Raw genomic sequence first — 14,573 nt, 5'->3', positions numbered from 1 at the left:
GCGGGGGACGCGGGTTCGCGCCCCGGTCCGGGAGGATCCCACGTGCCGCGGAGCGGCTGGGCCCGTGACCCATGGCCGCTGAGCCTGCGCGTCCGGAGCCTGTGCTCCGCGACGGGAGAGGCCACAACGGTGAGAGGCCCGCGTACCACAAAAAAATAAAAAAATAAAAAAGGCCTCATTCTCATCTTATTAGTCTTAAGTACTATAACAGCCCATTAAAAACAAAAATCTAATCACTCTGGCCAAGCATTCTTTTAGAGAAATGTGCATGTTTTTATCTCGAGCAACCTGAACTAATGATCTAAAAGCGGGCTGAAGCATTACCATTCTAGGGCAGGTTGTAAGGACCCAGCGTTGGTTCAGTTCATCCAGCACGCGGCTGCCCAGTCTGGTGGCCTTTTCCTTCCTCACTGCCCTGTTTCCCCCGAAAGCCTCCTACCTGGTGGAAACAGATGCTGCCCAGTGTTTCGTGGGCAGCTTGCTCATGGCAGCGGGGGGCAAACGCTTAACGTGGTGCATCACCTTTCATGAGAAGCCCACTGTTGTGAAAGAGGGGCCGAGCCATCAGAAAGCCCGATTGTGGTGTCTGCCGCTGTGCTGCTGCACGGGTGTGTTCTTGAACAAGTCGCCCAGCGTTTCGGAGCATCAGTTTCTTCGTTGCCCTTGATTCATAGGGGTGGTGGTTTGCTTAACTAGTCTCCCTATTTGGCTCTAAAATGAGTATAATGTTATTTCCCCCAATTACTACCCAGATTCTTGGGAGAAGCAAATGAGAATGTATTAGAAGACATCTTTGCAAACTGTAAAGTCCAAATATGCACTGCTATTAGTGTTCTTGGATTTTTCCCATCAACGGTGACAGTGAAGACATCTGCTTTAGATACGGTTGACACCTGTTTTAGAATGACTTCTCAGGAAGACAAGGGAGTACAGTTGAGAAAGGAGTATAGTCCAAGGGCAAAGAGCAAGGAGAATACGTCCCCCTAGGCACAGACTGTTCCTCACCCTCTGCACTGTTGACGTTTGGGGCTGGATCATTCTTTGACGTGGACCCCAGTGGGGGCTTCATGGCGTTGTGGTGAACAACATACCAGCCTCCACCCGCTAGATGCCAGTAGCACTCTTCCCTCATGGTGACAACCAGAAATTTCTCTGGGCACTGCCAGATGTCCTCTGGAGGGTAAAACTACAGTTGAGAACCACTGGCCTAGGGTTCTCCATTCACAATTTCCTGAGCCCTGTGTGATATGGAACTGAATCATTATCAGAAGGTGGCATGAGGCTGAAAAGGTTGAGAAGCATGGATTTAGTTTGGGAAGGGGCTAGAAGGTCAGACATCCTTGTGCTGTTAGGTGCTGTTCTTTCCACAGTGGAGCACCAGATGTGGTGGCTGCCTTCATAACTCATTCATCTGTCCATTCACCAGTTCATCACGTTAGGTTATTGAATTCCTGCTATTGTCAAGGCACCACGCTAGATCCTGTGGTGGGAAATAACGTGAAAGACAAGACCCTGCCGCCCAAATTGGTCACAGGCAGCCTGCAGAGGAGTCCTGCAGGAGGGAGCATGCCGCAAGCGGCGCGGCTGTGTGCCTGCTGGATGCCTGGTTCCATGCCGGTGGTTTCTGTCTTCTCCGCACCACCCCTTGAATGTTTTTTCTTCTCAACATTACAGTTTTATTTCATTTTAAATAAATAGATCCTTAAGGCACTGTCCTAAGTGCACACAAGAGTATTCTCGGATTCTTCCTTTCATAATTGCAAACTGTTAAGTCCATGGCCAAATGGCATTAAGAAAGTCTGTGACATTTAGACCTTCAGGGAATCCACCAGAGTCTTCCCCGTCGCCCCTGGCTTTGAAACCCACAGAGTCCTTTCTGACCTAGGAAGAATTAAGATCCCCCGCCCCATGACCGTGTACTGCTACTTGATCAGGAATTTTATCTTACATCTGTTTGGGTGGTGCTCTCGGATTCCATGGCATCCTGAAGTACTAAGAAAAATGTTTAAAAAATAAACTCAAAATATTTCCTGTCTTAGAAGCAATGTTGTTTTGTGCCCAAGTGCTTTTTTGTGGCGAAGGATTTGATTTTGTCCGTGTCTCTGTGGTCAGCGTTAGTACAGCGTGGCTGTGGAGGATGCTGACCAAGAGGAGCCATCAGCCATGGTCAGACAGGGTTTCTGCAGGGTGACCTTCGTTATCTCTCCCAGATAGTGTTTTAGTAGAAAACAAGAGTCATTTTTGACCAGCAGAGTGGCAGAGTGTTTCCCTTTGTGGTGTGTTCCATCACCTCTTGTTCAGTGATTATCGCTTCATGTGCCCATCTCTGGGCCTGGCTTTTGGGACACAGCAGGGAACAAGACAGACACAACCCCTGCTTCAAGGTCAATCAAAAGAGTAAGCAAACAAATGAAAAAAAATTTAGGTACTGATCAACGTGATAAAGAAAATAAAACAGGGTCATGTGACAGAGGGTGCCAGGGAGTTTGATGGTCAGGGAAGACCTCCCTGGGAGCTGTTATCCCATATGAGACCTAAGTGCCAAGCAGCCACCCAGGTGCGTGATGGGGCATATGAACATCCTCAGCAGAGGGAAAAAACAGTGGTTTCCAAGGCCCAAGGATGGTTGGGACCATTTCTCTGCTTTTCTTTTAGAGCCAGAGAACATTTCCACGTTGCATTTACAGACTTTTTCTTGACCTATCCTTACTTCTCACTATGTGGTGATAACTTCGCTCCCGCTGTGTTCTTGCTTCCGGCTTGAGTTCAGACTTTCCGTGAATTCACTGGTCAGCCACTTCGTCCCGGATGCACACTCTGTCCTTCCCTGGCCTCCGCCATGAGCCTGCTGGAAAAATACTTCATTTCATTTTCTCTTTCTCTGTACTTAGGGATTACCAGCAACAATAATATCAGGGAAGTCAACCAGTCAAATTTTTTGTTTTAAGTTTGAACGGAGGCTGACTGGTGTAGAAATTTAAATATTTACGGGCTTTTTATTCTCCTTGAAGACAAAAATGTAATTTCTCTCCCTGGCAATGGCCAGTTCTCCAGCCTTCCTGGATCTTGTTTTGTAAGTTTTTATGGAAGAAACTACAGAAACTGGGATTGAGCAATTTGCTTTCTATTTCCAGCCCCTGAATCTGTAGCTTATTCTCCTGGTCTGGAAAATGGAGTTAAAAGTCGACTGGCACAGCTCTGTCCTCTCCTTATAATTAAAATATTTAAGTGCATGTAAAATGTGCATCTTACATGATTTTTGGTAAGTTGCCTCCTTGATTTTGCTAAGTTCAGACCTCTGTCCTTGCCAGCGCTCTGCCCCGGGGTCTCTTCTGGGAGCCGCTCTCCTTTAACACCAGCCCCAGAGCCACTGGCCCTGAACAGAAAACTTCCCAGAGCAGAAAGGGGCAAAGCTTGATCTCTCAGGCCTCACTCATCATGGTTTTCCATCTTTCTCTTCCTTGCTTGGCCCCCTCCCACCTGACTCACATTGTCTGTTCATTCGTTTGTTGAAGAAACATTTACTTAAGTATCTACCGATCAATGGAGAACCACTCAAGTTTAGAGAAAACATATTCACAGATATGATGCAGGCAGCAGATAGAGGTCATAAACTAGATGTTTATGGGTCATGCTCAGCCTACAGATGTTTTATTTATCACAGTATTTAAGGTTTTAAAAAAATATAGTTGACAGTATTTGAAACTTGGGCTGTTTCCGGTAAAACCCAGATGTTGGAATTGGGGATCCTGGCCTGCATCTCTGCATCATCACCTCAGCCAGGCATGGGGCGGGGGCTAAAGACGTAGACATCTCCATCCTTGAAGGTCTTTCTTGCTGAGCTGTCGAATTTCTGATAGTTACTTGGAGCCCTAAGGAGATTTTAATCTGAAGTCATGTGATCAACTTTGCACCTTGAAGGAGGCTTGAGGAATCCTTTGGAGGGACCAGTCCAGAGGTAGGGAGGTCTCTAAGAGCTGTTGCGGTAGGTCAGGCGGGAGCTGAACAAAGGCACTGCACCAGGTCCCAGCGGAGCAGACTAATTGGGGGTCCGTGGAGGAGTGGAAGTTCGTGCTGACTGAGGCAGGAGTGGTGTCCAGAGGAGGGAGGAGTCTCCTGTTGGTTCCTGGAGTGCCCGTGGGGCTGCCCTTGCAGGTGGGTAGGGCTTTGCTAGTCTGTGACTTGCCTGAAGGTCTGTGCAGTTCATTTGCATTTGTGCGTTTTTCTGAGTTGAAAGGCCAACATCAGGGTCCCTGGTTGTAAGCAACAGAATCCAAATGTGACTGCTTTAGGTAGAATGGGTCAGAAGGCTGGGAAGTCTGGAGAACCAGATTTAGGCTCCTCTGCCAGGAGCAGAGCCTAGAACTGGCCTGGTGAGAGCATTTCTGCGGCTGCCCCACGATTGCTACTGCTGCCGCCGGTGGGTCCTGCATGTTCCACCTGCCCTGCTGCAAGAGAGGATGCTCTGAGTTCTCTCTGGCTTCTAGTCTGGAGGAGCTGTGCAGACGTGCTGCACTTACGTCCCATGTCCCTGCTAGAGCAGGGAGGCAAATGGGAGTGGGAATCTTATGTAGGAAGAGCTGGGCTCTGCTTCCCACTAAGACTCCAGAGTGGGGATGGGGTTCTCCAAACACAGGAGAGGGCTTCAGAGGCTAGGAAACCAATAAAATAACTGTCAACTACAGGGTTTATAATTTTCAGACATACCCATGGGATGAGGGACCCCAAAGAGTGAGCATCTCTTCCCTGTTTAGAGAGAGTATTGGGAACAGAGCAGGTGATATTCCAAGGTGGAACCAGTAGGGGATATTGGGAAAATAGGGGTTATCTGGCTTGACTGGAGATTGAAGAGAAGTGGGGAATCCTTTAGAGGTAGGAAGCCATGTTGAAATTCTCAGTTCATTTCCAGTTTTGGCCTTCATTTTCTTGGGAAAGGGTTTGCCAACAAACATTTTGACCTAGAAAATGACCCAGTGAGAATATGGCTTTCAGAAATTAATTTGATGAGACAGAGAGAGTTCAGTGGCTACTGCTCTAGCCTGTGAGGTTCCGGACTGGGATCCTTGGCCTCACAACCAAGGGGCAAGGGCCGTGATGGGACTTGGTAGCTCACTGACGGGTGCCCTGCTGGGAGGGGGCAGGGTGACGGGGAGAAGGTGACACCATGAGGGGACAGGTGGGATCAGTAGTGGGGGTGGGAGGAGAATGGGGTGCAGGGTGTGGAAGACGCCCTGGAGGTGAGTTCCAAAGGATGGATTCAAGGATCATAAGATCAGTTCGAGAGCAGTAGAGCCCAGAGATGAGCTAATCTCATGCCCCTGTTTTATTTTATTTGAAAATAATATGAAATATATTCACTTATGTTTAGTAGAGAAGGTAGTAGAAGTACAAAGAAGAAAAGCAAAGATGGGCCATAATCTTTTCCCCAAATAGCCCCACTTGACTTTCTGGAAAAACTAAATGGAAGTAATGCATGTGCACGTTATGGAAAAGTGCAAACGGAAGTATAAGTGGTCTTTCCAGACCTCCCAGCCCCCAGTGTCCCCTTCACAGAGGTGAGCACAGTAAGGAAGGCATCCCTTTATATTTATCATGATCTTTCCAAGACACAGTAGGTAAAAATACTTCTTTCTAACAGCCCCGCACACCTAGCATCTCAGTGGCACTCAACCTAGAGCCTGAACGCTTGCAGTGGCTGCCTCTCCTCTGTACCCTCCTTCCACCTCCTTCATGCCTGCTCCCAGCAGAGACTGGCTTCCTTTCTCAGGGCTGGCTGTCTCCACCGCCCCCCTGCCTGGCCTTCCTCTCTCCCAGCCCACTTCTTTTGGACGTCAGGGCCCCTGAGTGTCATCGCCTCCTGAAGGTCCTCGGGGACCCCAGAGTGGTGAAGGCGCCTCTTCCCTCCCTGGGCAAGCAGCTCGGCAGGGAAGCGGGACACGGGCAGGGCCGTGGCTCTTGGTCACACTGTATCCCTAGGGCCCAGAGGGTACCCGTGTGTGACAGGAACTCCGTAAACCATTCAGCCGCTGTAATACATTCTGTGACTTTGGGGAAGCAAACATGCTCCATGACTGTGTTGTGGTCCATTGTAACTGTCAACTGTATGAATTGGGAGACTTCTGTGGTCAATGTTAGGAAAGAAAAATAATTTTGACACATTCGAAATGGCAAGGAAGATTTTATTCAAGACCATTACAAGTGGGAGATGGAGCTCCACTCCCAGTGCAACTGGGGCAGGTGAGGGAGTGGATGGAAATCACTGATGGAACTTGGTCAGATGCCAAGGGTGGAGAAAGAGCAGCTTGACTGATACCAAGAGCGGGTGGGCGCTTGACAACTGGCTCAGCGGGATTCTTGGCTAAATCTGGCCAAGGACCAGCCAGGTGGAGAAGACTCGAAGTTCAGTCAGGGAGGAAGTCTGTGTCCCCATCAGCCAAAGGAGCTCGGTGATGATTTTGCCCTTGAGTATCTAATAAAGATAGGAGAGACCTTGGAGAACCGCAGATGACACGTGAAAAAGCTCTACGCAGGCAAGAGCTGCCAGAGAGCGTCAGTTCGGGGCGTCTCCCAAGTGAACTTGCATTGTTCTTACGTTGTTTTAAAACAGGAATGGTGAACTGTTTACTCCACCCTTCCTCACAGGAGAATCCCGAAGACTGATTATGTTTCAAGAAAGACCTGTCAAGTGTTCTAGTTCCTTGGCAGTTTTACATTTCCTGGTTCCAGGGCTAACCCTGCCTGCCTCAGTGCTGTGACTTTCTCAGTCCCCTGGGGCACTCTCCAAGCCAGTTTTGCCTCCCAGGGTATTGAGTCAGCCAGAGTGACCACATGTCTCCATGACGACGACGTCACTTTTGGATTTTGCCTTTTGTTCTAGATTATTAATAGTACCTCTTTTCACTCTCACAAGTGTCCTCTTTTGGTCGATTAGTTCTTTGGTCCCCCATGGCAGACGCTGACCCTGGACCCAGTACTGCTGTGTCCCAGTAGATCCCCACAGTGACTTTTTAGCGGGCAGCTGGCTGTCAGGAAGATGCTTGAAGGAATCCAAGCATGGGAAGGACGTTACTACCTGCTGCTTTCAGCTTTCTTAGTGGAAGTGGAAAAAACAATAGGGAGTGTGAAGCAGATGGGGCTGAGAGGTGTGTGTAGCAGTGGTGCTGATGAGGGTGTCGCCAGGGCACCAGGGGTTGCAGTGAAGTGTCACCAAGGCCAGTGTGCTGTATGCATTTGGAAATCATAGGTGGTGTAGCTTCCAAAGCAGTGTCCATATTTGGATTTCAGAGTTTCCATACAGAGTATTGGCAGGACAGGAATTAGCTTCGTGTTTTGCAAAGTGGGGGTGCTTTAGGGTGAGAATTACAGTCACCCATTCCCATCTCAGGTCTACTGAATCATTCTGTGTGGAGCCTGGGGCTGGGGGCTTCCCAGAAATCTGAAGATTTAGTAGATCCCACTGGTTCTGGTGGATAGGCGGGTTTGAGAACCACTGCCTTAGAGGTAGATGTTTTGCAGCAAATGTGTGTTCTTATTAACGTGCCCGTTTAGACAGTTCTTTCACTCATTTAGCAGCTCTTTATTGAATGGTAATCACGGGCCAAGCCCTGGGCCAGGAGCTGGGTATACAGCCCAGCAGAGGGGACAGACCTCCACCTAGTAACGTCCATGACAGCATCACTGCAAGGGGAAGACGGTGGGCGCTGAAGCGGGGGTCACCCCAGACGCAGCGCTCAGGACAGGCCTCCCCAGGGCATGAGTCAGAGCTGGGGCCTGAAGGATAGGGAGAGCGGGAGTAGAGCTGCTGCCTGGCTGCGGAACAGCATGTGCGAAGCCTCTGACTGCAGAGGGCGGGTTTGCTGGAGCCGAGAGAGAAGTGGGAGAGGAGGAAGCAGGGGGCGGGCAGGCAGGACGGGTGGAGGGGATGCTGACGGCGCTTGGTTTGGGGATGGACTCAGAAAGCTGGCGAGCCCTGGAGACAAGGATGCCTTGTCGTCCGTGCTGTCCACCTGGGAAGGTGCTGGGAGGCGGGTGTGGTGGGCACAGGCCTGGGCTGCGCTCCCCCCTCCGGGAGGGCCCCGCCTCGTGCCAGATGCCGTCAGCCGCGGGCCTGTAACACTCGCGTCTGGTCTGTGTCTCCCTCTAGATCCTGCCTGGCCTGTATATCGGCAACTTCAAAGGTGAGTTCTCCTTTTTTATTACTGTGGTAAAATATGCAAACTTATTAAATACGCCATTTTAACCTCTTTTTAAGCGTGCAGATCAGTGGCATTAAGTACATTCACACCATCGTGCAGCCGTCACCACCAGCCGTCCGCAGAACTCCTTCATTCTCCCGGTCTGTCTCCATTGGACACTAACTCCCCATCCCCCAACCCAGCCCCTGGAAAGCACCCCCCTACTTTCTGTCTATGAATCTGATGGCTCTAGGGACCTCGTATGAGTGGAGTCATGCAGTATTAGTCCTTGTGTGACTGATTATTTCACTGAGCATAACAAGGTTGATTCACTTTTGTAGCCTGCATCAGAGTTTCCTTCCTGTTTAAGGCTGGATAACGTTCCAGTGTGTGGATGAGCCACACTGTGTCCGTCCGTCCCCTGCGGATGGACACTCGGATGCTCCCACTAGTGGTGAGTTCACTTTTTTAAAGGTTACCTTTAGGCTCTCACGCATGATGGAGTCCAGGTGTAGACGTCAGTTCATCCAAAGTCTGGTCTGGACGTGGCCACCACTGTGCTCTGGTCCTTGTACCCCGACGCCTTGGCCAGTGGCTGGCGGAGTGGCGTGGAGCCCTGCAGATTCCACCTTGACCTCTGACCTTCTTTTTAACTCTGCACGCTTGTTGGAGCTTTATTATCAAAAGAAGATGGCTAAAAGGCACATTTAGCAGCCATGTAACTTGTTTGTCATCTTTATCACTTTTATTTTCTAGTTATTAATAAATTTTCAGAAACCCATTTTTTTGATTAACTGGGGAAAACAAGTGGCAGTTTCATCTCTAGCAGATTATTCTTATCCTGTGTTGACTTTTCTGCTTACACATGTCTCTGCGGCTTGTCGAATATTTGTTGATATGCTGTCTGCTACTGAACTTTTATTTTTAGCCCGTTTGTCTCAAAATGCTCTGTAGATGCAAAGGTGAATAGCAACCCACGGAGCAAAGTGCATGCGGAGGGGAGGGGCCGCCCCCCACGTTGTGAGGCGTTTGAGTGTGTGTGATGGGGAGCCTGGTCTCCCTCGCGCTGGAGATGGGCTGTGCGTCATCCGTGGACCGGGCCCAGGACACGTGCAGAAACAAGTCTCCTGTTTTGGTGGAGAAGGCCCTCCTCACCACGCCTCCCTCCCCAGACAAACAAGAACACACTCCTGTCTGTTCTCTGGTTGTTGCTTAAATCTGTGAGTTCAGGTTCACATCGATTGTTAAAGCGGTCTCAATGACTTCTCTGCGTGATGTTCATTTCCTTTTCCCCCTGGGCTCCGAGGGCAGCCAACTGGCCTCAAAGAGAATTCAGCACAGTGAGCTGACAGCTTCTGATTGCTGCGAGAACATGTTAAAAATAGTCCTGGAGTTCCTAAATTAGTAAGCTGTGTAGTTCTGAAAAAGCAGCAAGTGCTTTGTGGCAGGTAGGCGAGTGGCGCTAGAATGCATGAACATCTTTATGGTTATTTAGTGAATTATTATCAACGCTTTCGTGGGGAGCGGGGCATGTCTTTGTTTTTGAAAACAACAGAATTTAGGATAAATTCTTGGAAGTAGAATTGCTGGGTGAATATTTTTACAAATCAAAAATTGTAATAAATACCCACCAAATTCAATACTTCTGGCAACAGTTTCCAGCACGCTCACAGATGGTGCCAGGCTGCTGCTTGCCACACCTCGGTTTGAGCAGCAAAGGACTAAGTTCTCCTGAGATTTCGTGCTCAGGAAGAGCTTGTGCACGTGCACGTGGGCTAGCTGATGACCCCACGGCAGACCTTCCAGCTGCATTCACACTCGTTTCCACGGTGCCCATGGCTCTAGACAGCCATCCACCAATAACTTGTAGTCCTGAAGAATAAATGTCATCGTTCCAATAGTGTTGGCTGAGCACTTATGCATGTAAATGGGTGGACAGAGCCTGTGCTTATGGGAGGAGTAATCCGAAGGTGGCGTATGCGTGCGGACGGGGCTGCAAGAGGATAGAGAGGAGCGCAGAGCGGAAAGGATGGGGCATCTCCAGGAGTCACTGCTGGTTACTCTGGGGCCCAACAGTCAGTTTTCTCGTTTGTGGTATCAAGGGTGGTTGTATTCGAAAACAGTTTTATCACCAAGCCACCTTTTTTGTTGTTGTTTATCTTAATCTGTGTTCCAGAAGTTTATTTATGGGGTGATGAAAATACTCTAAAGTTAAGATTGTGGTGATGGTTAAACAATTCTGAATATACTAAAACCCACTGAATTGTACGCTTTAAAAGGGTGAATTTTATGGTATGTGAATTATCTCAAGAACGCTGTTTTTTAAAAAAGGAAAACACGTATATTTAAACAGTCTTTAAAATTCAAGTCCTGCGTGGAGTCAGAATCTGGAAGAGCCTGGCCTGGAGTGCTTTGCGGTGCTCTGGAGCCTGGCCTGGAGTGCTTTGCGGTGCCCGCCCCCGGCCGCTCCAAAGGCCTCCCCCGCCTCGGCTGCCCCGCCTTGTCTGGGCGCCAAAAGCTCCAGCTTGACCTTGTTTCACCGTTCGTCTAAAATGCACATACTGGTGGGGACTGGAAAACCACACCTTGGTGAACATGTGGCGTCTGCCCGCCTGGGGGACCCTAAATAATTCCAGTTCCCGCCAAATTCAAAACTCACTAAGGCCCCCGCTTGGGGTAGTTGGTGGAGGGTCTGCCGGGCCGGGTCCTGTGTGATGGACGTGGAGGCTGCTTGGGGTTGTTGCGGCAGTGAAGAGAGTCTTAAAGTAAAACCAGCGTTTTAAAATTACTTTTAAAGATCATTTTCTTGACTCTAAAAATGTTACATGCTAATTGCAGAATGTTGAGAATGGTGTTTCTTAGTTTCTGCTTAATAGAAATGCAGGTTCCCAGCCCTGCCATAGACCTTGAACTAAGTTGGAGCCCGGGAATCTGCCTTTCTAAAAAAACCCAGGTAGTTCATAGGCATGTTAAACTTTTACAACCACCTGTGTTGAATACACACAAAAAAACTATAAAGAAGAAAAAAATGTAAAACACTTGTAATTCCATCTCTTCAAGATTATCACCGTTTGGGCTAATTCCTTAGAGCAGTTTTCCCCCACTGTGTGTGTTTGTCTCTGTGTGTTTTTACAAATTGAGTTTATATTGTATTTGTAGTTTGGTACCTGCTCCCCTCTCCCCCGCTAATAGCGTATCCTGAGCATTTTCCCATGTCATTAATATTCTCCAGAAACATCATAATTCAACATTTGATTTTCAGTCCATTTTACCCAGTATCATTTTAAAAGGCTTGCCCCAGGCCAGAACAGGGGCATAGGGGGAGCGGACCTCCTTGATTCTTGCTGGACCCTGTTTTGTAGATTAGCAGAAGTTCCAACTTGAGGGGATTTATTCCGACTTTCTTCTACAGGTATGATCACTGGAAGGGAATGTAATTTTGGTGTCTCCTTAGTTTCATATGCAGATAATTTAATAGCCAACTTATAACTTATGGACTATTTTGTTTGGAATTTCCATTTTTAGTTTTGCCATAAAGTGAATGTAGATGTTATAAACCACAGTCTTATCTGCATCTGGAGCCATTCCCTGCTGTCTGACATTAGGGTTGATTAGTCTGGCAGATTCCTATATCTTATATAGTAAGTTGCTTTTTTGTATTTAATTTTAACTTAGATTACTAATCATTAAGAGGTAGTTAAAAAATATTTGAAACATCTTTCTTATTACATGTTTCATGTGAAAGACTAACCTAAGGGTCTACAACTTAACAAGTGTCAACTACAAAGTGACTTCCTTTAAACAGTAACACTCGTGATTATAATGTTGATTAATCTAAATACATTTCAAGTTTTACATGACTACTTTTTAACAAAAGATGTGCCAATCAGAAATAAACTTAGTTATCTGCAGAATACCTAAAAGCAATAATCTTAGATTCCCTAAGTCTAGATTAATCACAAACCACTTACTTATTAAAAAGTTCATCTTTTCCCCACTGATTTGGGATGTGCCCCTATCCTATAGTTAATTGCTATAAGTAATTAATTAGCTATATTTCTGCATTTTCTATTATCTTCTGTTGGTTTGTCACTTCATGTTCTGGTACCCTACAGTTTTAATCATAGAGGCAGTATAAATATGTTTTAACATTAAAACCGTATTGAGATACCGTTTCATACCTAGTAGATTGGTAAATGTCAACATCAAGCATTGGGCAAGAATGTGGAGCAAAGGGAATATACATACAATGGTGATGACAGTATAAATTGGTATGTGATTTTTTTTTTTTTTTTTTTTTTTTTTTTTGTGGTATGCGGGCCTCCCTCTGCCGTGGCCTCTCCCGTTGCGGAGCACAGGCTCCGGACGCGCAGGCTCAGCGGCCACGGCTCACGGGCCCAGCCGCTCCGCGGCATGTGGGATCCTCCCGGACCGGGGCGCGAACCCGGTTCCCCTGCATCGGCAGGCGGACGCGCAACCACTGCGCCACCAGGGAAGCCCAATGAATTTTTAAGAGAGAAATATGCAAGTCATTTTGTGTTTTTTGGCCGGCTAAACTTAAGGAGTACTTCACTTGCAGAAAATAGTAAAATGTCCTCCTCTTTCTTCTATGACAGATGCCAGAGATGCAGAGCAATTGAGCAAGAACAAGGTGACACACATTCTGTCTGTGCACGACAGTGCCAGGCCAACCTTGGAGGTAAGAGAGAGCTGAGCTGCTCGCGTGTCTGCACTGTGCTCCTGGGTCCAGGGGGCACTGATGAAGCAGCCATGTTCTCTCCAGCACCAGTGTGCTCCTGTGTCACTGGCTGTGTTAATCTTGTGCTCAGGCCATATCTGTGCCTGTGCCTGGTCCATGGCATGTTGGAAGGATGCCTTCTTTTTCTGATTGTCCTCCTGTTACGTGGCTAGCTTGGCTTTCTTGGCTAAATGCCAAAGAACAAGCTGATGCTGCGTTTCCCTTTGGATTTTTTTTTTTTTAAGTTTTTTTGTTTTTTTTTTTTTTTGTCTTTTTTTTTTGTTTTTGCGGTACGCGGGCCTCTCACCGCTGTGGCCCCTCCCGTTGCGGAGCACAGGCTCCGGACGCGCAGGCTCAGCGGCCGTGGCTCACGGGCCCAGCCGCTCCGCGGCACGTGGCATCTTCCTGGACTGGGGCACGAACCCGCGTCCCCTGCATCGGTAGGCGGACTCTCAACCACTGCGCCACCTGGGAAGCCCTCCCTTTGGATTTTAAGGACATTTAAAACCTATTTTAATTCCTTTCAAAATTATCTCCCATTTTAGAATCCAGAAGAATTCAGGCTGCTCATTTCCTGATTTTTTCCATTTAAGCTCAATTATTTACTAGGAAAAAAGGCAACGGAGGATAAATTTTCCCTGGAGATTTTCCGGGGCTTCTCTGTGCAGACTATCAGTGCAGAAGCTGTTGTTGTGTTTTAGGTTTTAAAGTAAACAGGGTGTGTCTGCCTTTACACTAATTCCAAAAGCATCTTCAATTTTACCCTAATGGACGGTTTGAGCTGTTGGCTGGGAGCAAAATATATTTCTGTTTATTAGCCTTGACAGAGCCCAAACTACCTCTTTTTAGAAAATAATGTGAGTGTGGTTGTGATGTGTATGTTTTTCTGTTTTAGGGTTGGGTGTTGGAGAGGGAGGCGTGGCTTGTTCTGAAAGAAATAATCCTAGTTCAATCAGTTTACACTTAAATTCGTATTACACAAGAGTAGGTACTATATTTTTTTTTTTTAACATCTTTATTGGAGTATAACTGTTTTACAATAGTGTGTTAGTTTCTCCTTTACAACAAAGTGAATCAGTTATACATATACATATGTTCCCATATCTCTTCCCTCTTGTGCCTCCCTCCCTCCCACCCTCCCTATCCCACCCCTCTCATGGTCACAAAGCACAGAGGTGATCTCCCTGTGCTATGCGGCAGCTTCCCACTAGCTAACTAATTTACATTTGGTAGTGCATATATGTCCCTGCCACTCTCTCACTTCGTCACAGCTTACCCTTCCCCCTCCCCACGTCCTCAAGTCCATGCTCTAGTAGGTCTGTGTTTTATTCCCATCCTACCACTAATCTCTTCATGACATTTTTTTTCTTAGATTCCATATATATGTGTTAGCATACGGTATTTGTTTTCCTCCTTCTGACTTACTTCACTGTGTATGACAGACTCCAGATCTATCCACCTCATTACAAATAACTCAGTTTCATTTCTTTTTATGGCTGAGTAATATTCCATTGTATATATGTGCCACATCTTCTTTATCCATTCATCTGTTGATGGACACTTAGGTTGCTTCCATGCCCTGGCTATCGTAAATAGAGCTGCAATGAACATCGTGGTACATGACTCTTTTTGAATTATGGTTTTCTCAGGGTATATGCCCA

General features: G+C 47.4%; 1 protein-coding gene across 5 annotated transcripts in view; it reads left to right on the top strand.

Moving 5' to 3' along the window:
- The window catches only part of DUSP22 (dual specificity phosphatase 22), a 50,225-nt gene that overhangs the window by 4,230 nt on the left and 31,422 nt on the right, over positions 1 to 14,573 (top strand). For all 5 annotated transcript variants that reach the window (XM_024122042.3, XM_028478447.2, XM_024122041.3 and 2 more), the window contains exons 2-3: positions 8,144 to 8,177; positions 12,791 to 12,873. In XM_024122042.3, coding sequence (XP_023977810.1) covers positions 8,144 to 8,177; positions 12,791 to 12,873 — 117 coding nt within the window. The remainder of the gene's footprint in view (positions 1 to 8,143; positions 8,178 to 12,790; positions 12,874 to 14,573) is intronic.

The sequence above is a fragment of the Physeter macrocephalus genome, chromosome 18 (genome assembly GCF_002837175.3).
Source record: "Physeter macrocephalus isolate SW-GA chromosome 18, ASM283717v5, whole genome shotgun sequence".
NCBI classification, from domain to species: domain Eukaryota; kingdom Metazoa; phylum Chordata; class Mammalia; order Artiodactyla; family Physeteridae; genus Physeter; species Physeter macrocephalus.
Note: the sequence above shows the minus strand (reverse complement) of the source record. Positions and strands in the feature narration are given on the sequence as shown.